The following is a 24,633-nucleotide window of genomic DNA, read 5'->3' as shown; positions in this document are numbered from 1 at the left end:
ACTGGACCCAAATCAGAAGACCTGAGCTGGTGCTACCATCTGGGGGACACTGGAGAAGTCATTCCATCTCTTCATCTGCAAAGTGGGAATAACAATACCTAACCTGCCTACCTTTCAGAGTTTTAATAATGTGCTTTATTAAATGATGATTTTTTAATGAACAAAATGCATGAAAGCATTTTACAGGTTATAAAGCACTATACAAGTAGTACTCTTCTGTCTCCTAGCAATGCCTAGCATAAATCTGGGCACATAGTAGATATTCAGTAAATATCAGTTAACTTAAATTGATCCATTCACCCCGCTTACCACCTTCTACGGGCATTTGAGGCCATTGGAAATCCTAACACTGACAATGCCTGCCCTGCCTGCTGGGGGCGGCAGTGAGGATCAAGTGAGAAAGATGTGCCTTGGAAGCTGTCAGTACTGAGGGCAATCTTGGTCTTGGGAAACCTCCCTGGGTCCCCATTGTGGGGGCTGAACTGAGGGCTGGCCAGCCTGGGATGTGGAGTCCTGGGCATGGGGCAGCCTTCCTCCAAGCCCTAGGTCCATTCTCTGTGGGGAGCAAACATGACACTTCCCCAATTTTAGTTCCCAAACCACTCGGGCTGCCTGGCCCAGGATAGTGCCAATGGCGTGGGCACAGTCTCTCGGGGGGGCCAGATCAGCATGTGCCCAGCCCTCACTAGCTTCCACCTCTTGTTTCAGCACCCCTACCCCACGGAGGACGAGAAGAGGCAGATCGCAGCCCAGACCAACCTCACCCTCCTGCAAGTAAACAACTGGTGAGTTTGCATCACCTGCACACAGGCTCCCAGATCCAGGGGCCACCTTCTGGGCAGGGGAATGCGTAGCAGGGAAAAAAGACTCGAATGCCAGGATCTGCCTCAATCTCAGCCCAGCTACCATGCCAGTCTCCCCATTTAGGCTAGAAGCAGAAAGCAAGAATCAACACTGGCACCTGTGGCTTCATCTGCAGCTTGTCAGCGCCCTCTGCTGGGACATTGTGTCAGGCACATCCCTGGACGCTTCTTGAGGAATAGCAAACCCACGCACACCTGAGCACCCAGCCCACCTGCACTTCAGAGACAGACAGGATTGCCCGCAGCTGTGCACTGGAGGCCAGTGGTCATCTGGTCTACCCCACCCCCATGTGAACTGAGACTAAAACTTGCTGCAAAGCTGGGAGTGGGGAGAGGGAGGAGGAGTAGCCATTCTACCCCACAGGGATCTCGGCTTTCCCAGTCTCTGTGCCTGGCTGGGCTGTCAGGGGAGCTCAGAGAGCAAGGTCTGGCTGGATGGAAGTAGACCCCAGAGTTGAAGGCCCTGATCCGAGCCCTTGGCTCTCTGGAGGGAAGTCAGAGGTTAGTGCCTATGACCGCCATGCTCCCCCGCTCTGTTCAACCTGGAAGGTCTTGATCAGGGATTTCTGACCCCCCGTGCATTCTTCCCATACAACTTTGCAGTTACCAAGCCCCAGGAAATTTCATGAACTTCTCAGTACCCAGGGCTCTCCTCCCTGCTGGGCTTTTTACATCCGGGATGGGAACCCCGGTCTGCTCTGTGTGATGGAGTCTGAAGGCAGCTTCAGCGTCCCTGCCCCCACCCCAAGGCCATGCAGGCCGATGACTAACCAGGTCTCCACTTTACCTCTGGGCAGGTTCATCAATGCCCGGAGGCGCATCCTGCAGCCCATGCTTGATGCCAGTAACCCAGATCCTGCCCCCAAAGCCAAGAAGATCAAGTCTCAGCACCGGCCCACCCAAAGATTCTGGCCCAACTCCATCGCTGCGGGGGTGCTGCAGCAGCAGGGCGTTGCCCCAGGGACAAACCCCGATGGTAAGAACTGGGGCTGAGTGCACCCTAGACAAGGGTTGGGGGTGCTCCTGGAGCTTCTTCAGGTCAAGCTGTGCAAAGATTCAAGGGCTATCTCCTTACCTGGGCTCCCATCGCTGCTCTGTCACAGTGATTATCCCTCCCCAAAGCCCTAAAGAAGGGGATGTTTTTGTACATAATTTAACAGACCAGATGCACTCTCATAAAGAAAAGCGGGAGGTGGTGGTCACGCAAGTCAGTGACTGCTCAGCAGAACCCCCCATGTCCGCACCCATCTGAGTTCCTTAGCACCAGTCAGTATCTGCACAGCTCCTCAGGAGCAAAGGCCATCTATAAATATCAAGGCAGGCAGCTGGCTCGTGAACAGAGGCCAGGAAGAGCTCTGTTTTCCCAGCCTCTCCATCACACCCTCCATATACACTTTTCTAATTGCCAGTCGCCTAGTGCACAATGAATAATTCAATGAGCCAGGCATTTTATAGCTTGGCACATGAAGATAGCTCTGTATGGGGAGTGGAGCGTAGGTGTGCGTGTGTGCACACAGAACCTCATGCACACGTGTATGTGTGTGGTTGCACACAGGTTCCTTTGTGATGAGCCATCATCTTATGGGTTATAATGGGAAAAAAAAAAAAACAGATTTAGGGGGCTAGACAAACCTGGGAGAAAATTCCAGCTCTGTCATCACTGACAATGTCATCTTGAGCTAATGACTTAACTGTCTGAGACAGAATGGGGATAATAATACCCGCCTTACAGAATTGTTAGAAAGTCAAAAGTGGCCAACACATAAAGAAAATGCGCAGTGAATGGTGGCTGGGAGTGCTGCTTCCTGAGGTGGGGCAGGGAGTAGCTGACTAGTGAATGGATGGGAGACTTCATACCAGGGCATTGTCCAGCTCAGGCTTGGACAGCCCTAAAAACGAGTTCACTGCTCTATGAGCCAGTCCATTAAACCCTGTCCAGCACAGAGGTGCTGGCCCTGACCGGCAGCCCCTGCCTCGTCCTGACCCTTGCTTTCTCTCGCAGGTTCCATCAACTTGGACAACCTGCAGTCCCTGTCCTCAGACAATGCCACCATGGCCATGCAGCAGGCTATGATGGCTGCACACGATGACTCACTGGATGGGACAGAAGAAGAGGATGAGGATGAGATGGAAGAGGAGGAGGAGGAGGAGGAGCTGGAGGAGGAGGTCGATGAGCTGCAGACAACGAATGTCAGCGACCTGGGCTTGGAACACAGTGACTCCCTGGAGTAGTCGGGCAGCCCAGATGGCACTGATCACCGAGTAGGAGAGGAGTGTCGCCGGGAGGCCTTCAGGGTGGGGGGGAAGGGGACATGGGCAGGAAGCACCGAGGGAGTTGGGCCCTAGCTTCCCCAAATCAGTAGCTTGAAGAAAGGCAGAGGAGACACCTGTTCCTTCCCAACCACCAAGTTTCAACGAGGACCCCAGCCCCACTTCCCTGGAACTGCCGAGGACTCTGTTTGGCGGGGCCAGTCGAGCAGCCTGTATGGAAAGACAGGAGTGAGATCTGGACTCACCAAATCCCTGAGGACAGATGGCACCCATGGCCCCCACCCACGGAAGGACTTGAATTGTTTACAAGCCCTGCACTGTGAGGCAGATTGGTGCTGTTCGCAGAGTGGGCCTTTGCCCGGGGGCAGACTTAGAAGGAAGGGGAGAGACAAAGGGGGACTGAGGTTCATCCCCAGAAGGTTCTCAGCTCCTTTGACAGACATTCAAGGGCAGGAGGGAGCCCCAAAGCATAACCAGTGGCCAGAGGAGTGGGGGGGGCCTGAGGCATCACATCTTGCAGATCAGAATGGGGTGGAATCCACCGCTCATCCCTCCAAGGCCCTGTCTCTGCGCACAGCAACCATGGACATGGGAGAGAGGGATGGGAGCCACAGTGCCCTTCACTCTCTCCTGGAAACAAATTGTAAGCCGGTGGGCTCAACCTGTGGGAGGTTAAGAGGAGTCCCTTCTGGGTTGACTCCAGGAGCCAAGGAGATGGCAGACCCTGGGCTTGGAGTCATATCAAGGTGACTTTGAGGCCACAGCTGTCCCTAGGTGGTCACAGAACTTAGCTCCTGTAACAACAGGACAATGGGGTTTTACCCTAGATGTTCCCACCCTCAGTGCTCCACGCCCTCCATAGACCTTCAGAGAAGGTGAAACCAGGTTATCTGGGAATCTTTCCACCCCGCAGGTCGCCACAGCCATCCCTCTGCTCCCAGGCTGGCTCCATCAGCCTCCAGCTTCCTTTCTTCATTCTGTCCTTCAGGGAAGGCAGAAGAAACATTGGAAAGCATCTAGTCCAGTGGGAAGACAGGGGTTGGAGAAGGTGCTACATCCCTCTTCCCATCAAAATCCTAAATGTGGGGGAGGGCCCAGAGAATGGCACCCAAGAGCCTGCGGGGATGCCCACCCCACCCACCCTACTGTTCTAACCCTGCTGTCCACAGCCCTGGAGGAACTGGGGCTCCTGGAAGGAGGAGGAGGCTCTCCACTGTCCACCCTAACACATACCCTCCCACCCACCTTCCAGACCCCCTTGGTTGGCACCCTCTTCTCCCGTTCCCTCTCACCCCATGGCTGTGAATGACAGGACAGGTCACACGTGTGTTTTCCATTGGGTTTAATTTAATGGACGTGCAGTTTCATTTGTAAATTGTGCATTAGCAGCCATCTCCTTCCGTGGCAGGATGTGAGTGGCTACCTGGCTCAACTGGAGGGGACCCTCGGGGCCCTCTGGGGCTTCCCCTCCTCCACCTGGTTGGGGTAGAGCAAAAGGATGGTCACTCTTCCGAGGTCTCCCTGAAATGAATGTATTTCTCCCCCAAAAGAGCTGATATTTAATGTTTTAATAGGGATTTTTGAGAAACAACCTTATTTATAATCTGGGTGATCCAATCATTTTTTACTCCCTTTTGATGCCATACATAGAGGAAAGTCTAGCTTTTTTCGGCGTGAGACTTTTGCAATGTGCAGTGGGATAAAATGCATTTCCTTTTCTGGTTCGTTTTTCTTGTTAACATGCGCACACAGACACACACACACACCGTTCCACTCACCACCTGGACAGGCGTCCCCCAGCACGGACACACTGGCACACAGGTGCCCACATCTCTTCCTCCCAGCCCCTCCACCTGCCTAATGTTATGCAGCCTCCTTCTGATGTATCCACCAAACCAGTACTGAATGTGGCCGAGACGTTTTCAGTAAATCTTATTACCTACCGTAACCCTGGTGCACAATTCTCTTTCTGTGGTTGCTGTGGCAATCCTTTGCTCTTTTTATGGGACCCGAGGCCAGACAAAATTTGGAGGCCTCAGTATACACCTGACTACCCAGGGAAGGGGACAAGGTAGATGTGCGTCCTGCGTGAGCTCAGCTGCCCTGTCTGGGGAGGAAGAGCCAAGTGCAGCACACTCACCTTGTGTGCGGCCAGTTGTAAGGCAGAGCTAGGGAGAGAAGGCAAGGAAGCTGTGCACTGCCCTCTCCTGACAGCTTTCCCCACAGCAGCGGAAGCTATGAATCTGGTCCCTCTTGTCCACCATACTCCACCTCCCTCAAAGCCTTCTGCTTTCCCATCTCCAACCTCGGCCCACGAGGGATTTCATGATTGAAGCTGGTGCCACCACGGCCCACACCCAGCCTTGAGCGCCCACTGTTTCCCAATCAGCAGGTGAAAGTCCCAGGCAGCGGGAGAGAGAGACAGTCTTGGCTGCCGCCTTTCACCCTGGAGCTGTGTCCAGCAGGGAGCCTACCTACCCTTGAATCCCAGGGGTCAGCACCATAATCCCCCAGGCAAGAAGAAACTCAGGGGCAGCTGATCTCCCCACAGAAGTGAGAGGCAGGCCTTCTTGTCACCTCCAGACGTGAGGGTACCTTCCTTAGCCGCACTTGCTGAGAGGTCTGTGGCATCTGTTTAGAAGCAGAAGGGGAGTGCCTTGTTCACGTTCAGGAATGCTGGAGAGTTTGCACGTACTGGCGGATCACCCCATGGCCAGGTGGAAGATAGGGAAGCCAGTGGTTGATTACACAGGCAAAGTGGGCTCCGACCCGCTCTGGTGGAGTTCCCTGCATCACTGCCCTCAGGGAGCCCAACCTCCCTCCCCCTCCGCACACCTGGGGAGAGTTCTGCAAACTACAGAAACCCCGCCTCTCTGGGCAGAGGGAGAAAATCTTAAGAACTGCAAGATGATTGGAACCTCACTTCCAGAGCTGGGAAGACAGTGGTTTCTAAGGAACACACTGTTGAAAGACACGCTACCAAAAAAAAAAATCCATGCCCAAATTAGCCTAAGATTAACTGCGTATTCTGTTTTGTTAGTAGAGTTTCATCACGCACATTATTATACTAAAGGCTCTCTGAAAAGTCCTACAGGAAAGAAACCTGTTTAACTTTGTTTCAATTGTTCCCAGATTTGCTTCACCTCCCTTTTTTTCAAGTAATATCTATTCAAGTTATACCAATATTCCACAAAACACACTTTAGGGAACACTATTCTAAAGAAATTGCGGAGTAGCCTGTCCTGCACTCTCCCCGCTAAGTTTTTCTATCAAGTTCTGCCAGCCATCTTTTCAACCACGCTGTCAGCTGAAAGTGGGTTTTTTTTTTTTTTTTTTTTTTTTTTTTTTTTGAGACGGAGTTTTGCTCTTGTTGCCCAGGCTGGAGTGCAATGGCACGATCTCGGCTCACCGCAACCTCTGCCTCCCGGGTTCAAGCGATTCTCCTGCCTCAGCCTCCCAAGTAGCTAGGATTACAGGCTTGAATCAACACACCCTGCTAATTTTGTATTTTTAGTAGAGACGGGGTTTCTCCATGTTGGTCAAGCTGGTCTCGAACACCAGACCTCAGGTGATTCACCTGCCTTGGCCTCTGAAAGTGCTGGGATTACAGGCGTGAGCCACTGCGCCCAGCCTTTTAAAATTATTATTATTATTTATTTAGTTATTTATTTTTGAGACAGGGTTTCACTCCCAACACCCAGGCCGGAGTACCACGGCACAATTTTGGCTCACTGCAACCTCCGCCTCCCAGGCTCAAGTGATTATCCTGCCCTGGCGTCCTGAGTAGCTGGGACTACTGGCATGCACCACAAGGCCCAGCTAATTTTTTGTTCTGTTTTGTTTTTGCAGAGATGGGGTTTTGTCACGTTGCCCAGGCTGGTCTCCAACTCCTGAGCTCAAGAGATCTGCCTGCCTCAGCATCTCAAAGTTCTGAGGTTACAGGCATGAGCCACCACTCCCGGCTGAAAAGGGGCTTCTGAAATCACTTGAGATGTAGGTAGCTGTGTTTTTAGGAGCCAACAACCTGTCTCTGTGCATGACCCAAATGCTACCCAACCCAAGGAAAAGACACGCCATAATCCCTGTGGAAATACAAGAGATGGATGACAGTGTGAGGGGTAGGGGAAGGTTTCCTTTACCTCAAAGTAGAACTCTGATATCAGGGCTCTGGCAACTCTCAGACTGTCTTCTGCCCCCCATCCCCCGACCCATCAGGAAAGACCTTTCAAGTTCAGAGATCCTGCTCACGGGAGTTGGTGGCCAGAGTTCAGCTTCCTTGACCGAGGATCCCCTCTCCTGCCTTGCGTGGGGCTCCAGGAGGGCGTGACCACCACACTGCAGCCTTCTCAATTCATTCCTGATGAGTCGTTCATTATCTCAGCACGCATTTATCGAGCCCTGACTCTGTCCCACGCACTGTTTTACAAGGATACACCTGTGGCTAACAAGGACGGAGTTCTTTACCTTCTACTAGAAACAACTGAGACTGAGCCAGGTGCGGTGGCTCACACCTGTAATCCCTACACTTTGGTTGTCCAAGGTGGAAGGATCACTGAGCCCAGGATTTTAAGACCAGTCTGGGAAACATAGTGAGACCCCCCCACCCGCCCGCTATTCTCTACTATTTTAAAATGAATATACGTGAGACAAAAGAAAAAGATTGAGACTGAAAGAGTGCTCGTAGCATCCTTGTAATGGCTATAACTATGATCTCATCCTTACCACAGAGATCTCAAACTTCTTCATTCAGAGTTGCAAAGCAGGAAGCTTTCAGCTCCACTGTGAGGTTCGGGTTAAGCTCAATTTTCAGTCCTGTTTTGATCCATATATTGTTTTTTAAAAATTGTGTGCCAACATTTAAAAGAAGGTTACACATTAAAAAATAAGATTCCTGGCTTCTCCTGAAAAATCGGGCAATCAGGTAACTTGGGACCTATATAATCCCACTTGGCCATGATTGAGTGTAGTTGAATTAACTGCTGCCCCCTAAGGCACGTTCTCTGTGTCATCAGGACATTTGCAGCCCCTGTGGTCTCCCCAACACTGAGGCTGAGGGTTCATTGCCCATTTACTATTGGCTGTCACTATTTGGGTGGCTGGTGGCTTAGTTAAGCTTCCCCCATGCCCTTTTTTTAACCCCCTTTTGCTGCAATATCTAAGTGGTTGTTTTTAAGAAGGGAAATATTTATCTCTACTCATTAATCCATCAAGAGTAAGAAGGGCCAGGTGCGGTGGCTCACGCCTGTAATCCCAGCACTTTGGGAGGCCGAGGAGGGTGGATCATGAGGTCAGGAGTTCAAGGCCAGCCTGGCCAACATGGTGAAACCCGTCTCTGCTAAAAATGCAAAAATTAGCTGAGCATAGAGGCTGAGGCAGGAGAATCATTTGAACCCGGGAGACGGAGGTTGCAGTGAGCCGAGATCATGCCACTGCACTCCAGCCTGGGTGACAGGGCGAGACTCCATCTCAAAAAAAAAAAAAAGAGTAAGAAAACAAGATAGTCCAAGAGGGAGGGTCCTGCCTTTGGTACAAAATATTGGAGAGAATGTATTTGTTTGTGGGCATAAAGGTACTCCTACCTTTCATTGCAAAGTATACCTGTGTCTCATATCCAGATATCTTCACTCATACATTTTCTGCCTACCCTGCCTCCCCAGGCAACAATGAGGCTAGAGGCATAAAAATCACCAGGGTTGCTTGTTATAGATACAATGTAGGTTCCACAACCGGTGTTTGCCCCAGATAGCTAGGCAAGATGCCCAAAGACTTGGAGGAACAATGCTCTCAGAAAATAGTTTTCAATTGTCAGCCAGGCACAGTGGCTCATGCCCAGCACTTTGGGAGCTGAGGCAGGCAGATCACTTGAGGTCAGGAGTTTGAGACCAGCCTGGCCAACATGGTGAAACCCTGTCTCTACTAAAAATAAAAAAATTACTCAAATGTGGTGGCACGCACCTGTAGTCCCAGCTACTTGGGAGGCTGGGGCATGAGAATCGCTTGAACTCAGGAGGCAGAAGTTGCAGTGAGCCGAGATAGCGCCACTGCACTCCAGCCTGGGCAACAGAGTGAGACTCTGTCTCAAAAATAAAAATTTAAAAAAAAAAGAAAAGAATTTTCAATTGTCTCTTGAAGCTCCTTGCTTTATAGCTGCTCCTTTAACTTCCTTTAGTCAGATACGCCACCACCCTCAAGCCAGTGATTCATTCAACACAAATTCCCAGGTGCCCACTATGTGCCTGGTAACCTACGAGGGACAAAGGATGATGAACTTTGCAGAGCATCACAGACCAAGGGACCGATCACCAAGGACTGACAGAATGGTGGTCACCTCACATGCTCCATTTCCACTTTGGCACCTTATTTGCATCCCACAGATGAGGCAGATTTTATTATACCACTTTCCAGCATATCTTATACTTTTTATTTCTCAGCCTCTCTCTGGGCCAATCTCATTTAGCCCCTTTGCAAATTAAATGCATCTCATTAAATCGAACCCATTTAGGACAATGCCCTTCAGGTGTGTGCATCTTAGTACATCTTTCATTTTAAGACAAGTGTTTGATTTATTTTTCATCTCATTACGCTCTTTAAAATTATGTGCATCTCATTACACTCAGCGCCTGAGACAACTTATTTCTGGTATAGACATTACACCCAGTATTATCAGGCAAGAATATGATTTTTTTTCATTTCATTACAAGCCTTACAATTTATGTACATCTCATTACAATCAGCCATTTAAGACAATTCCCTTCAGTTATGTGTATCTCATTATACCTTTTCATTTTCACATTTTTCTCATCTTATTATTCAGAGAATCTACTACAGGTGTGTATACCTCACATCCACCTGTTATTCCTGTGAACTTCTAGGTTCTAGAAATTCTAGCTGTTTCCACTGATGTATTGCAAAATTTTTATTCTACCAAATTCATTTAAGGCCAGCTCTGCCCATCTGTGGACCTTCCCTGACCCCTTTGCACAGGAAAGAACACTGGGCTCCCCTGGATGAAGTTAAGATTCTGCCCGTAACTTTCCCTTACACACAGGGACCATCTGAAGCAACTTCCCTCACTTGCATATTGAGGGGATTAGAGGAGACGGCACTAGGAGCCCCTTCAACTGATAGTCTATGAAACTCTAGTCTTGTGGATGACAGCTTAGCAGCTTCTCAGCTTCTCCTGGGAATGCAGCTGCTCTCCTTGGAAGCCACCCACCCTGCTGGAGAAGCTGACACTGACATCATTGCCCAGCTTCCAACAGCCAGACAGCTTCACACGTCTTGCTCCCTTTTCGACTGGAGAACACTGTGAATCATGTGGGGACACATTTTGGAAGGAGGTGAAATATTAAATAACTGCTCTGTTATGATGGAATCTTCCCCACCTCCCAACCAATGGTGTCTTCATCTCTCCTCCAACCCCTAACCCAGGGCTTCTCAGCTGGAGTGCACTGTAGAATTGCTGAGCAAGCTTTAGTTACAGGTGCCCAAGTTCTATTCTCCATCTACTGAATCAGAAACTCACAGGGTGGGGCACAGGGAGGTGCATTTTTAATAGCACCCCAGAGATTCTCAACCTGATTCCACAAAAGGACCGGCAGTGAGTCGCTCTGAGCGGAAAACACCTGATGCTCTCAGTATTGCTCGTCTCAGCTGAATTTGTGTCTTAACAAGAATCCAAGCCTAGAGTTAAAAAAAAAAAAAAATCATTTCTCAGCCCTGAAAAGGGTACTATGGGCCAGTAATCCTAACTCACCCATGCCATATAGGAACCCTGCCCACGGAACACTAAATTGTCATCTCCTGGCCAGGCACAGTGTGTCACACCTGCAATCCCAGCACTTTAGGAAGCCGAGGCAGGAGGACTGCTTGAGCCCAGGAGTTTGAGACCAGCCTAGGCAACATAGTGAGACCTGCCCCCCAACCATATCTACAAAAATAAAAATATATATAGCCAGGCATGGTTGCCCATGCCTGTAGTCCCAGCTACCCAGGAGGCTGAGGTGAGAGGACTGCTTAAGCCCGGGAGGCTGAGGCTGCAGTGAGCCATGATCACTGCACTCCAGCCTGGATGACAGAGCAAAACCCTGTCTCAAAAAAAAAAAAAAAAAAAAAAAAAAAAAAAAAAAAAGTCATTTCTGTTTACCTTACACTGCCCACTACCTCCCAGGGCAAAGAAGTCCAAATTGTTACACAGAGCCAACTGATCCCTCCAACTTCCACCCAGTGATCTGAGCTCTGCCTTCTGCAGACAGAGGGAATATGTAGGAACCCTCCAGACTGCATACTTGCGGTCTTCAGGGCTTATGGAATTTGTAGGAGCAGCAGTTCAGGAGATCTACAGGACCTTTCTCCAACCTCTTCAACTAATCCTCATGTTCCCACCTGTCTTGCCTATCCCTAAAGCACAGGAGGCTTCCCTGAGCGTGTCTGCAGTGGTCTGTGTGTTTCTCTTCTGTGAACCCACCCATCTCTTTGCCAGTGGAAATAGAGTCTGTTCTCTAAGCTCAAAAATAAATGTGACTTTTCACTCTCCCTCCTCCACCCCTTCCCTTGAATGAACCTGCTGAGAAGCCAGAATACACTCCCACTCTTGCCTCTTCACTTTGTCTTCTTGTCCAGATGTACTTGGAGGCCGCTAGTTCCAGAATCCACAAGTACCAGGGCTCCCTGGGCTACCACTAAGCAGGATTTAATGAGCATAAAGGGTAGGTATAAAGCTGGTTTTACGCCGGGCATGGTGGCTCATGCCTGTAATCCCAGCACTTTGGGAGGCCGAGGCTGGTGGAGCACTTGAGGTCAGGAGATCGAAACCAGCCTGGCCAACATGATGAAACCCCGTCTCTACTAAAAATATTTTAAAAATTAGCAGGGCGTGGTAGCGAGCAGCTGTAATCCCACTTACTCAAGAGGCTGAGGCAGGAGAATCACTTGAACCCTGGAGGCGGAGGTTGCAGTGAGCCGAGATCACACCATTGCACTCCAGCCTGGGCGACAAGCGAAACTCCAAAACCCTGTCTCAGAAAAAAAAAAAAAAAAGCTCGTTTTAGGGCAACAGGCTGTATTTGTCTTGTTTTGATTTTGTTTTTGGGTTTTTTGTGCCTGTTGAATTGAAAAAATGGTCACATCCCCAAGGCTAAAGAGGCAACAGAACCAGCACTTTCTCTATGGTTTTCAAAGTTTACTAGGAAAAAATAAAAGTCACATTTCATTGAGCACTAAAGATTATTTAAAACAACTGTGGGAGAATTACTAGTATTATTAATATTAGTATTCCCATTTTTTAAATGAGGAAACCAAGGCTCAGAGAAATTAAGTAATTTTCTAAAAAAATTATTTAGCTTAATATGTATCTAGAGCTGGATTTGAACTCAAGGCACAAAGCCCATGCTCCTTTTAGGAGATAAGCTGCCTCCCCAATCATTGGCTGACCCAGGCTGGCCTTTGGAGTCAAGGAGAGAGGCCCCCTCTGTCCTCAAATCCCAAGAGGTGCTTGTATCCCTGCACCTGCCTATGCCTTTCTCCTCCAAGGTCCCGGATGAAACAGCATCCAGGGATGTGGGCTTCAAACCCCAGCCTGCTTCTCCCGTAGCAGAGCACCTACTCTGTCACCCACCAGCTCCTGACTTGACCATCTGCATTTCGGGGAGGAGCAGGACTCATGTCATCTGAACTTAAGGAAATCCTCTTCATACTATTCAAGTACTCTGCTATGGGAGGGGGTCAGGAAGCAAGTCATGAAGGAGACGCTGCTGCTGGGATAAAGGAGGGGGCAGTAGCACCGCCGTCCGCACTGTTGGTGATGGTTGTGCAGATGTGTTTTGGAAATTGGTGTGTGTCAGGACATGTTGAGTCCCAGTGACCTGTCGGTGCTGACAGCTGATATCCAGACCTTCTCTCCTGATCTGTGCAGCTGATTCCTTTCCTTTCTTGCTTGGAAGGCAAGGCTAGGTTCTTAGGTTCTTAGCCTTGACTGCTGAGAATAAGGGCAAAACAGATTGGAAGATGGAAGAAGAAAGACAAAGGGAAGGAAGTTAATCCCTGGGACAGGTGTAGAGTGGGTCCCCAGGCAAGAGTCAGGGGAGTCAACGGAGAGCATAGGACAAGCCGGAAACCTTGGGATGTTGTCAGATCAGGCAACACTTTGGTAGGAAAAAATAAAACGACTCTGTTGAAGGAGGAGAGAGGAGAGGCAGGAGTGGAAATACATTGGACTGGAATAGCGACACCGGGCTCCTGCATAACTTGCTTCTTTGGTTCTGTGATTCATTTTCCTGTTCTCTGGGAGGCTGGGAATGGAAGAGAGTGAGAAGCAGGACACAGGGGTAGAGAAAAGAGAAAGGGAGAAAGAGAGAAACTAGATGTGCATGTGTCTCTGGGGTTTTTCAGACAAAGCTATTATCAAAATGCCAACCAGCTCCTGCCTGGCTAATTTGCATATTCCATGCTGTGCTCTTTGAAGCAGGATGAATATGCATGAGGGCTTGGGCGGGGTGCAGAGCTGCTGGGCTGTGGGCTAAGGTGGCTCATTGTTCTTTTAGAAGAAAGGCATTAGTAAGAAACCAAAGCACTTTTCCAGCGAGCAGAGTGGCCTCGGCTTCCCTTTCCCGATGAAGGGAAGAGAGCAAACCTCAGGCTCAGACAGAAACCCTAACGACCATTCTCTCATCCTCTCAAGGAAATAAATAATCAGGCGCCATCAAGAATGCAAGTATCTCTTCTCCAAGAGTAGCATTTAATTACTTTCCTCTCCACGTATACTAATTACGGAGGCTGACTGGGTGATGAGAGTCACCTCTCCTGGCTTCCCTGGAAACGAGGCTGCCACTCCCCATTACTTGCTTCTGCTGCAAAGAAAGCTGGGCGTCCTGGGGTGCTTTTTGCCTTTGACCTCTGGTGAGCCCCCTAAACCTCTAAGTGACTGGCTGTGGTGGGAGTGCCTGGGACATAGTGGGTGCTCAAAAGAGGCTTGGCCATGGACTCGGTGAAGTCCATTAAGACTTGGGTTATAATTAACCCTAAGACACCTGGAGGACCAGTTCTTCTCATTAACGGTCTCCATCCATTCTTCCCTGACCACCAGTGGAAGATAGTCCTTCTCCAGACATTAGTCCAGCAAGTATGAAAAGGGTTTATTTAACTTTAAAAATCCAATTGGTCCCACAAACTTAGGGTCACAAAATGCTCCCTTTGGGTTTTCTTTCTGAAGTATCACATTGGTCTCCTGAAGTAGGATGAAAGGATAGAGACTGTTGGAATATTCCATTTGGAAAATAGTTTTTCCCGCATGATCATTTGTTTCAATTACACATAAATAAAGGCTGGCCTCTGGTGCCATGGTGTTTTTTTTTTGTTTGTTTGTTCTTTTGAGATAAAGTCTTGCTCTGTCACCCACGCTGGAGTGCAGTGGCACAATCTCAGCTCATTACAACCTCCACCTCCTGGGTTCAAGTGATTCTCCTGCCTCAGCCTCCCAAGTAAGCTGGGACTACAGGTGTGCACCACCATAGCTGGCTAATTTTTGTATTTTTAGTAGAGAGGGGGTTTCACCATGTTGGCCAGGCTGGTCTCAAACTCCTGACCTCAGGTGATCTGTCCACCTCGGCCTCCCAAAGTTCTGGGATTACAGGCATGAGCCACCACGCCCGGCCCTATGGTGGAGTTTTCTTATCAGAACTTGACCAGACTAGGCCTAGCAAAATCCTTTAATTGATGGGAACATACCTCATTTATAGGCTGTATTTGCCAGACAGACCTCTGACCTACCTTGGAGGGCTCCCTGCAGACCTTGGCTCTCTGATACACTTTGCTGAGTGCGGACATCCTAGACGGGACTTGAGTTTTGCAATCAAGATTGACTCGGGCCTGAAAATCAGTTAATTCTTGGGACTTTTCCCTGAGGTTTCTACAATCCAGGAAGACCAGAAGAGGGAAAAGCTGAGGGAAGACAATTGGGTTCACCTGATAATCACATTATCCACAAATTCCCCAGGTTCAGCATTGAAGAGTCAAGGATTCAGCAACTCTGAAAACCTAGGGCAGAGCTTCTCCAATCCTTGATGCAAATACAAGTTGCAGGGAGATTTAGCTTAATATGTAGTAGAGCTGCATTTGAACTCAAGGCACAAAACCCAGGCTCCTTTTAAGAGAAGAGCTGCCTCCCTTTTAAAGGGAGACCTTGTTAAAATGCAAATTCTGACTCAGTAGGCCTGATGTGGGGCCTGAGATTTTGCATTTCTAACAAGCTTCTAAGTGCGGTCAGTGCTGCTGGCCTGGAAAGCACACTTTGAGTAGGAAGAACACAGGGAAGGGCAATGCAAAACCATGAGGAATTGATTTCATATTCCCCTTAAACTCCAGATAGACGGACAAACAAGAGAGAAAGGAGGAGCCACTGTTTTCAGCCTGCCCTGCTCACCTCCTCCTAGCCAGAGCGTATCCCTGACACTCGAGATTTATTTTTAACTGCCAGCAGCTTTGATTAGCTTGTCTCTGCCGCTTCAGACACCTGCTGGCAGGATAAATTGGGGGAAAGGAGTGGCTGACCCAGATCTGACAAATCCAAGGCAGAAAGAAAAGCTCTCAGGAATTCGCTACTTCCCCTTTGCTGAGGCTGGTGAAAAACCCCATCACCGGCAGAGTGCTAAACTTGCTAATGACCTCACACCACTAATGACCCTGGGCATGTTCAGCCTTAGCACCAGTGAACTGCAGAACTGAATCCATGCCCTTTTGTCACAGGACTAGCGGTCACTTCCATGCTCCTGTGGCAGCCAGGGCTCTATCTATGGAGAAGCTCTGCTCTGGGCAGATGCCTGGACTAGAGCTTTAGGCATTGCAGCAGTTTTCCGGGTGGGATGAGTCTCCGTCACCCCGAGCTAAGATTGCTAGTGTTCTGCTTCTGGAAAAGCAGAGGCCCAGCTAGGCACGGTGACTCATGCCTATAATCCCAGCACTTTGGGAAGCCGAGGAGGGCAGATCACCTGAGGTTGGGAGTTCGAGACCAGCCTGACCAACATGTAGAAACCTCATCTCTACTAAAAATATAAAATTAGCTGGGTGTGGTGCTGCATGCCTGTAATCCCAGCTACTCGGGAGGCTGAGGCAGGAGAATCGCTTGAGCGTGGGAGGCGGAGTTTGCGGCAAGCTGAGATCGCACCGTTGTACTCCAGCCTGAGCAACAAGAGTCAAACTCCATCTCAAAAAAAAAAGAAAAGAAAAGCAGAGGCCCAGGAAGGGAGGCAGGGCACTGGGAATGCCTTCTGTGTCCCTTAGATGGATTCTGTGGCCTTCTGTGGAGCTGTTGATGTGATAAAGTATGGCTTTCTCTGTGGCATGCTTAGTTCAAGCAGACACTAAACTCCTGGGAATCAGTGGAAGTCTCACTGGATAAGAAACCTAAATGCCAGCCTGACTCTACCACTTCCTACACGGCCCTGGGCGAGCTACTGAACATCTCTGGTGCTTGGTTTCCTCCTCTGCAAAATCAGGATCATACTAGTACATGTTTACACGTGGGGGTGCTGTGATGTGTGCTAATGTGCGATGAAGCCAGTGTGGGCTCCAAGTGCCCAGTACAAGTTTTTGCTTTCAGAGGAGGATACGGGAATTGGCAGGCTCAATGTCTTTCAAGCCAGAAGATGGAAGCCAACAGAATTCAGATTGTGGTGAGATGGAGCCAGCATCCGGGATACGAGGAGACCTTCGCCTACTGGTTGGTCAAGGCTGGCAGCTGCCTGCCATCAATGCCGGAGACAGTGCGAGGAGTCAGAGCTGCTGTTCATGGAGGGCTGCGGGAAGGGCCGGGGACAGCACTGCAAAGTCAAAGGACACTGTTGCCAGGGGTCGTTGGGGACAAACGGGGAGTGGTGGTCTCGTCAAGTACAGGAAACAAGTTGCAGTCCCCTACATTGGGAAAGCTCAGCAGAGCTGACTCCCCGCAGGCCCTGAGCCTCCAGGGTCCCCGTGGAGGGCCTGGGGAAGGTCTCCAGGGCCAGCCTGGCCATCCCACCAGCAGGTCTGCAGCTGTGTGGCTCCTCTATGAGGCCCACTTTCTATCTGCTAATTGCACACTCTCACCCCGGTCTCACACCCACTCTGACCAGCTCCTTTCTGCAGCCCCTGGTGCAGCTCCCTTGAACGTGGCTGAGCAGCAAAAACTGAGGTTGCGGAGGGTCTCCTTCTGCCTATACCATATGCAGCCCCACTGTGTCCCAGGATCCCACCACGACCCACAACAGGGCATGTGCCCGGTCCCTAAACACAGCACTGGCTGCCACAGGCCACAGGCCAGCGTGTGAAGAATGCTATACAGCCCATCTTCAGAGTCTGGAGCAGAGGGCTAATGGACATCACACTCCAAAGCACATGAAGAATATTAATTAAATGAAGGTTTTATTTCAAAATTAGTCTTAGAGTATAAGCTGTTTTTGAGGGCTGGAGCCAGACTACATAATGAGTGGTGAAAGCGGCTGCCTTCCCCTCTTCTGACACCAGCAAGGAGGAGGCACCATCACCGGCCCTGCCCCATCATGCATCCAATGATTACTAGCACTAGAAGCCAACGGCAAAGGACCCCGCGCGCTTGCTCATGTTTAATCCTGGTTAAGCTATACACGTTTAAATACATGTCGGAGGTTACGTGGTGTCATGCAGTCCCTGTGATGGAATGACTCTTGCTCAGTGACCTCCTGCAGCGAGGCTGCTCCAAAGGGCAAGGTTAGGTAGGGCAGAGCACTGCAACGAGAAGAGAGGAGGGGAGAGTGGTCAGAACACAGCTGCAGGTCGGGACCTCTGAGCCCAGGATAACCCTAGCTGAGAGCAGTCACACCAGCTCCTGAGTGGCGACAGCCCCACTTAGTGCCTCGAATAAGGGAGAGACAATGGCAGGTGGTTGCTGGCTATAATAACTAAGCGTGTAGTCTCCAGGGCCTGAGTTCAAATTCTGGATCCAGCCATTACTAACTACGTGACCTTAGGGAAATTAACTTCACCTTTCCATGCTTGGTTCATCAATACAATAGAATGTACCTGCGCCTACCCCACAGGGTTGTTGAGAGGCATGTGGCAAGTGCTTAGTAAATATTAATTACTTGTACAAATTCATTGACATTTCAGTGGATCATGAGGGGTAAAGTCTAGCCCTCAGACTACCAAATGTATATAACCTGTCTATAATCCTCCTTTGAGAACCTCCTTTGAGAAATGTACTGCTCTTTTAAAATCTTTGAGTCACAAACCCTTGTTGTTGTTGTTGTTTTGTTTTGTGTGTGTGTGTGTGTTTTTTTTTGAGACAGGGTCTTGCTGTATCACCCAGGCTGGAGTGCAGTGGTGTGATCACAGCCCCCACTGCAGTCTCAGCTCCTGGGTTCAAGTAATCCTCTCACCTCAGCCTCCTGAGTAGTTGGGACTACAGGCGAGCACCACTACACCTGGCTGATTTTTTTTTTTTTTTAATTGAGACGAGGTCTCACCATGTAGCCCAGGCTGGGCAAGTTATTTTTAATGTTTACTCTAAGTTCCTCCTGCTGAAATTTAAGGTTAGTCCTTCTGTTCCTTATAGAAACAATATATCTCAGGATTTCTTAACTATAGGTCCCACAAATATGGTCCCTCTGCAACTGTACATAGTTTTGTGTGCATGCAGGACAAAAAACAATAAAATAATAGATCTAGACAGTGAGCAATCCTCAATGACTATTAACATCACAAAAGGGAAGACAATCAGACAATATATGTCACCCCATGGAAGTCTGGAAACGTATAACCACCTATAATGTAGTGCTTATCAAAAAATCTGAAGCTGAATCTGATCAGGCTTCCATTTTTATCAGTTCACAGGCAATAAAGAAGACAGGAGAACATATTAAATTACACCATGGGGATGAAATTAGCAAAAATCCACAATGAGGAAATTCTATGGCACAAACAACCTAGTTTCTCCAACAAATGCATTTCAAGAAACGGAAGAGAGAAAGAAAAGGGGAACCTATATACATCAAAGAGATGTAAGAGACATATTATTATCTAATTGCAACGTACTGATCTTTATTGGCCCCTGATTCAAACAAATAAACTGAAAAATACTTTATGGGAAAAACAGGGAATACTGATTGGATAGTCAGTACTAAGAAACTCTTGGCTGGGCACAGTGGCTCATGCCTGTAATCCCAGCACTTTGGGAGGCCAAGGCGAGTGGATCACCTGAAGTCAGGAGTTTGAGACCAGCCTGGCCAACATGGTGAAACCCCGTCTCTACTAAAAATACAAAAATTAGCTGAGCATGGTGGCAGGTGCCTGTAATCCCAGCTACTTAGGAGGCTGAGGCAGGAGAATTGCTTGAATCCAGGAGGCAGAGGTTGCAGTGAGCTGAGATCACGCCATTGCACTCCAGACTGGGTGACAGAGAGAGACTCCATCTCAAAAAAAAAAGAAACTCTTAATTTTTTTTAGTTGTGAAATGGTATTGTGGCTATGTTTTCCTCAAGAGTTCCAATGTTTTAGAAATGCATACTGAAATGGTTATGAATGAAAAACTATGACAGAGATTTGCTTTAAAATAACATGGGACGGGAAGTTGGGTAGAGGCGTAAATGAAATAAGTCTGGCCAGGACTTAATAACTGTTGATGCCGGCTCATCAGTACCTGAGAGTGTATTATGCCATTTCCTCTACTCTTGTATGTACAACCAGTTTCCATAAGAAAAGGTTAAAAAGTTATGAAAGGGTGTAGTCAATTATGTCTCCAGCTTCCTTTCAAGTGCTTGAAAAGTATTAAATTATCATCAGGCTTTGTTTTTCCCAGCTAAATACTAAGTAGCCCAAACTCTGCAGAATTTTCACAATAAGTCCTTTGTTGGTTTGACGCTCCAAGGAAAGTCACTCTGGTGACTCGGGGGTGATGGAATCTCCTCCTGCCGCCTCCCGGCAACACCCAAAGGCAAAACCTATTACTGCAAAGCCTCACAATTGTCCCTGATTTCCCTGGCCCCTGCCTGGTCTGGTCTGGCATGGGCAGGCTGGGAAGGTTCCCTAACTGGAGCAGGAGCTCCAGAGAACCCCTTCTGCTCCAGGAGACCTGGGGCCGCTCTTACCTTTTAAAATGTAGTCCGTTAGCAAAGTAGGCACCTTCTCATTATCCTCCTTCATGGCAAAGAGAACTAGGAAAGGAGAGAGAGAGGAGCTAAGATACCATCTGGTCATGAGGCTTATTTCTAGGGCCACATGACCCACCGGCCCAGAGTGAGAGAGAAATGATTCAAAGGAACCAGACATTTATTGACTATTGAGCAAAAGTCTAGAAGCCTCTATCAAGGGTCAGCATTTCGGGGGCAAGGGCTAAAAAACTACCTATCCGGTACTACGTTCACTACCTGGGCGACAGGTTTAGGTTCAGTCATAACCCAGACCTTGAGCCCAGGAGTTCAAGACCAGCCTGGGCAACATGGAAGAACCTCATTTCTAAATAAAAAAAAAAGATAGCTGGGCATGGTGGCACATACCTGTAGTCCAAACTACTTGAGAGGCATCATGCAATATACCCCTGTAACAAACCTGCACATGGTGATAGAGGAGAACACAGCAAGAGCCACAGTGTTTGTCTCTAGGTAGTGGACCTATTGGTGACTTTCTTTTCTTTTTTCTTCTTGAGACAGGATCTTGCCCTGTCAACAGGCTGAAGTGCAGTGGCGTGTTCTCAGCTCACTACAGCCTCAAACTCCTGGGTTCAAGTAATCCTCCCCCTCTCAGCCTCCCAAGTAGCTGAGACTTACAGGCACGTGCCACCATGCCCAGCTAATTTTTTTTTTTTTTTTTAGTAAAGATGAGGTCTTGCCATGTTGCCCAGGCTGGTCTTGAACTCCTGGGCTCAAGCAATCTTCCCCACTTGGCCTCCCAAAGTGACCTATGATCATGCCACTGCACTCCAACCTGCGCAACAGAGTGAGACTGTCTCAAAAACAAGAAAAAGACCAGCCTGGACAACATAGCAAGACTCTGTCTCTACAAAAAAAAAAAAAAGAGGAAGAAAAGAAAAATAAGAGAGAGCTATATGTACAAGACGTAGTCATCAGTGAAGAAAGAAGGTTACAGAACATGTATTAACTTTATAATTAAATGCTAATGTTCATAGAAAAAAAATCTAGAATAATAATACATGAAACTGTTAAGTGGTTATCTCTGAGTGTAAGACAATAGGGGATGTTCTTTTCTATGCTGCATTTCTGTGGGGTCTGGCTTTTCTCAATGAGCATGTATTACTTTTGTAAGCCAAGAAAACACTAAAGATCAACTGGCACTGATAGCTAGAGTCAGGAGGCAGCTGCAACAGTGGGATTCCCACTTCATTTCGATATCCTTATCCTCCATTGATTACCTTGTCTAGTTTCAAGATAGGGTAATGAAACTTGAATCCAAGAATTGGGAGTGAGTGAGGAAGAAAATCCAATGGTGGCATGAGTCAGTGGCCAGGTCCAGAAAAAGAGACTCAACCTGAGGCCACTGAGGGGTTGGTTTGTTTCTGTTTTATTTCTTCTGTATCTTTAGACATGTATTCATCTCAGCTTAAGTGGATTCTAGGGGGTCCTGGTTTCTTCTGGGTTTTTTTGGGTTCTTTTTGAGATGGAGTTTCACTCTTGTCATCCAGGCTGGGGTGCAATGGTGCGATCTCAGCTCACTGCAACCTCCGCCTCCCAGGTTCAAGCGATTCTCCTGCCTCCACCTCCCAAGTAGCTGGGATTACAGGCGTGCACCACCACATCTGGCTAATTTTTTGTATTTTTAGTAGAGACGGGGGTTTCACCATGTTGGCCAGGCTGGTCTCGAACTCCTGACCTCAGGTGATCCACCCGCCTCGGCCTCCCAAAGTGCTGGGATTACAGGCGTGAGCCACCGTACTCGGCCTGTTTTATTTTTTTCTGCCTTTTTAGACATGCTTTCATTTCAGCTTAGTTGTCAAGAATACTTTGCAACTGAGCATAAGCAGACTAAATGCCACATCACAAAGATCATGTAAAAATACAATAATTGCTCTCGCCAATACATATTTAAATTAATCTCCAAAATCTAAAATTTACAAGGATTGGCTAGTCGCAGGAGCTGGTCTTTGGCCTATGTACTTAGTTCAAAGAGTAGAAGAGAGAAGAGGCATTGTTCACAAATTCATATGAGGATCTGCCAAAAAAGAAAGGCTTCATAACCTATAGGAGAATTGGTATTCAGAAAAGATGGCAGTTTTTTTTCTAAAAGCAATAAAATGTTGGAACGTAGTATATCCACATGATAGAAGAGATAGCCACAAAAAGAACACTAACAAAGTGTTAACTAATGTGACTAAAATCATGACACAAAATTTTATAGCTAGTATAATCTCAACTATATAGAAAAGATACAAAATATTATGGCTGAAAAGCACCAAAATAGTAACCATAGTGGAGTGGACAATGAGTTATTTATTCTTCTTTGTTTGCTTTTCCTTATTTCCAAAGTAGTCTAAATGATGGATACACTCTAGCTATAATTTTTTTAATGAACTTAAAAAATGTAAACAAAACCACTCAAAATAGAAAAAAGTCTGGTTCTTAATTAAAATGAAAAGATTTCACACTGAATTCCTGAATGGGTATCTGCAACAAATTAATAGCTATTTATTTTTTTGAGCTATGATAGAATACATACATCAACCTTCATAATTTGTCCAAATTACTTTCCAAATGTAACTTGTGTGAAAACACAAACATCTATAAATGTCAGTTCATCTCTATTTTCTCCCTTAAAAAAAAAAACTTAGTGCATATTTATGCAAATAAAGGAGTTTACAATGAGTTATAAGGACAAGTCACTGTACTTTGATTTTAAAATTCCTGATTCTCAAGGACACAGTGTCTATTGATGTAGGCATGATGTAGGCAGGATCTCTGTTTGCCAGAACCTCCTGCTTTCATTCTCCAAATTGATAAAAAAATGAAATGTTTGGTCACCTTCAGCACCAGGGCCCGGCAGGTATCCATCCTCCTCAGCTGAACAGAAGCTCAACTTCCCTTCCCCTGGGGTATCCAGTAGCCCCGCACTGGCCCCTTCCTTCCAGAACAGGCTGCAGTGGGCAGGGCCTCGTTAGCTGTCACTCTCTGCAGGGCACGGTTGCCAAGGAAATGGAATTTCCCTCGTGATCCTCTGGGCCTGTCACCACATCTCAGCCTAGGATTTTTCTCGTCCTAATAGGGCCAAGCTGACACTGATGGCTAACACCATGTGCCCCCCAGCCCTTTGGGGGTCGTACCGTTTGATGTATATAAACAGTTACTGTCTACAAAAGGCTCTTTGTTGCACACTGTTTTCCCTCATAGCTCAGAATGTTTATTAATATTTGACAATAGGGCAAAGTGGAGGAGAGGAGGCAGTCACTTCCTGGAAGGAAAGCTAGACTCTATTTTTTCCAGTCAGCCTTACCCCACCCAAGAAACCTTGCTTCTCATTAAAAATAGAGCCAGACCCACAGACCGAGCGCCCTGCTTCAAGGGGCACAAGTGCCTACCAGGCAACCTCAAGTTGCAGGGAGAGAGAAAACAGGGAGGCAGAGGATGCCAAGCCTTGAGAACTACAGGGGAAACAAAAAAGTCCCCTGCACCAGCACCCCAACCTCTTTCACCAGCTCATTTTTTTTTTCCCCAGCAGGCCTCTTCCCTTATGGGAAACAGGAGAAAGAAAAGACAGCTCTGATTATCACTGCAGAATATTTTAATTTTACACTGTGCAGGAGGATGTGTCGCAGTAATTTGGAGGGTATTTTGGCCCATCTAAACCTGCTTTGAGGAGTCTCGGGCCTGCGACACGGAGGTACAACGTACAGGCAGGAAGGGAGAAAAAGGAGGCCCTGATCTGGCTGAGAACAAGAGGAACTCACTGTTTGTCAGCATCTGCAGGTCTTCCACTGAGGGAGGAGAGGCTTTCTTCTCATAAGGAATGACTGTGTTCAGATACTGCAAGACAAACAGCACGCAGGGGGCTTGAGACAGAAGACATGCTTCCTCTGGGTTGAGATTTAGCCTTTCTCTAAGACACACACTCTGCAAATCTGACCTTCTCTGAAACATTCATGGTCACTGGTACATCACTGTTTCAGAACTTCTTCCCCATCTTTAGGGGATGTCTCTTTAAAAGTAGGACTTTCCCACATTTAGGCAGGAAAACTTCTCTCCATCCCAACTTCTAGATTCTTCCTACACTACAAACTTCTCTGTTATTTAGGAATCCTGGGGAGCTTTTTCTCCTTCAGACTGAGAGCAGAGAATATCTCCAAGGGGATTATATTTTCTTATTCTTTGCAGTGCAATTTGGGAAGGAATTGTTTCTCTTTTGTCAAAAAAGATACGCAAGAGAACCTTAACCCCACCCGGGGTCTCCGATGTCAGATTTGCTCCCTCTGCTGGATGTCAGGTGCTCCTACAACAAAACCAGCATCAGGGCCTAGTGGACTGTCAAAGGAGTCTCAAGGAAGCCTGAG

The 24,633-nt window shown here is 47.9% G+C and overlaps 2 protein-coding genes across 7 annotated transcripts in view; one reads left to right on the top strand and one right to left on the bottom strand.

Annotated features, from left to right (window-relative positions):
- Positions 1-5,079, top strand: part of PKNOX2 (PBX/knotted 1 homeobox 2) — a 319,311-nt gene extending 314,232 nt beyond the window's left edge. For 2 of the 5 annotated variants that reach the window (XM_030828930.1, XM_030828931.1), the window contains exons 10-12: positions 709-785; positions 1,661-1,839; positions 2,866-4,725. In XM_030828930.1, coding sequence (XP_030684790.1) covers positions 709-785; positions 1,661-1,839; positions 2,866-3,095 — 486 coding nt within the window. In that variant the 3' untranslated portion in view covers positions 3,096-4,725. Of the gene's footprint in view, positions 1-708; positions 786-1,660; positions 1,840-2,865 lie in introns of all 5 variants that reach the window. The other 3 variants (XM_030828928.1, XM_030828929.1, XM_030828932.1) reach the window with 3 other exon arrangements.
- A 12,430-nt stretch (positions 5,080-17,509) lies between these two features.
- The window catches only part of FEZ1 (fasciculation and elongation protein zeta 1), a 50,202-nt gene continuing 43,078 nt past the window's right edge, over positions 17,510-24,633 (bottom strand). For both annotated transcript variants that reach the window (XM_030828926.1, XM_030828927.1), the window contains exons 8-10: positions 24,034-24,109; positions 20,228-20,293; positions 17,510-17,870 (exon numbers count right to left, since the gene is read on the bottom strand). In XM_030828926.1, coding sequence (XP_030684786.1) covers positions 17,854-17,870; positions 20,228-20,293; positions 24,034-24,109 — 159 coding nt within the window. In that variant the 3' untranslated portion in view covers positions 17,510-17,853. The remainder of the gene's footprint in view (positions 17,871-20,227; positions 20,294-24,033; positions 24,110-24,633) is intronic.

The sequence above is a fragment of the Nomascus leucogenys genome, chromosome 15, assembly GCF_006542625.1.
Source record: "Nomascus leucogenys isolate Asia chromosome 15, Asia_NLE_v1, whole genome shotgun sequence".
NCBI classification, from domain to species: Eukaryota; Metazoa; Chordata; class Mammalia; order Primates; family Hylobatidae; genus Nomascus; species Nomascus leucogenys.
Note: the sequence above shows the minus strand (reverse complement) of the source record. Positions and strands in the feature narration are given on the sequence as shown.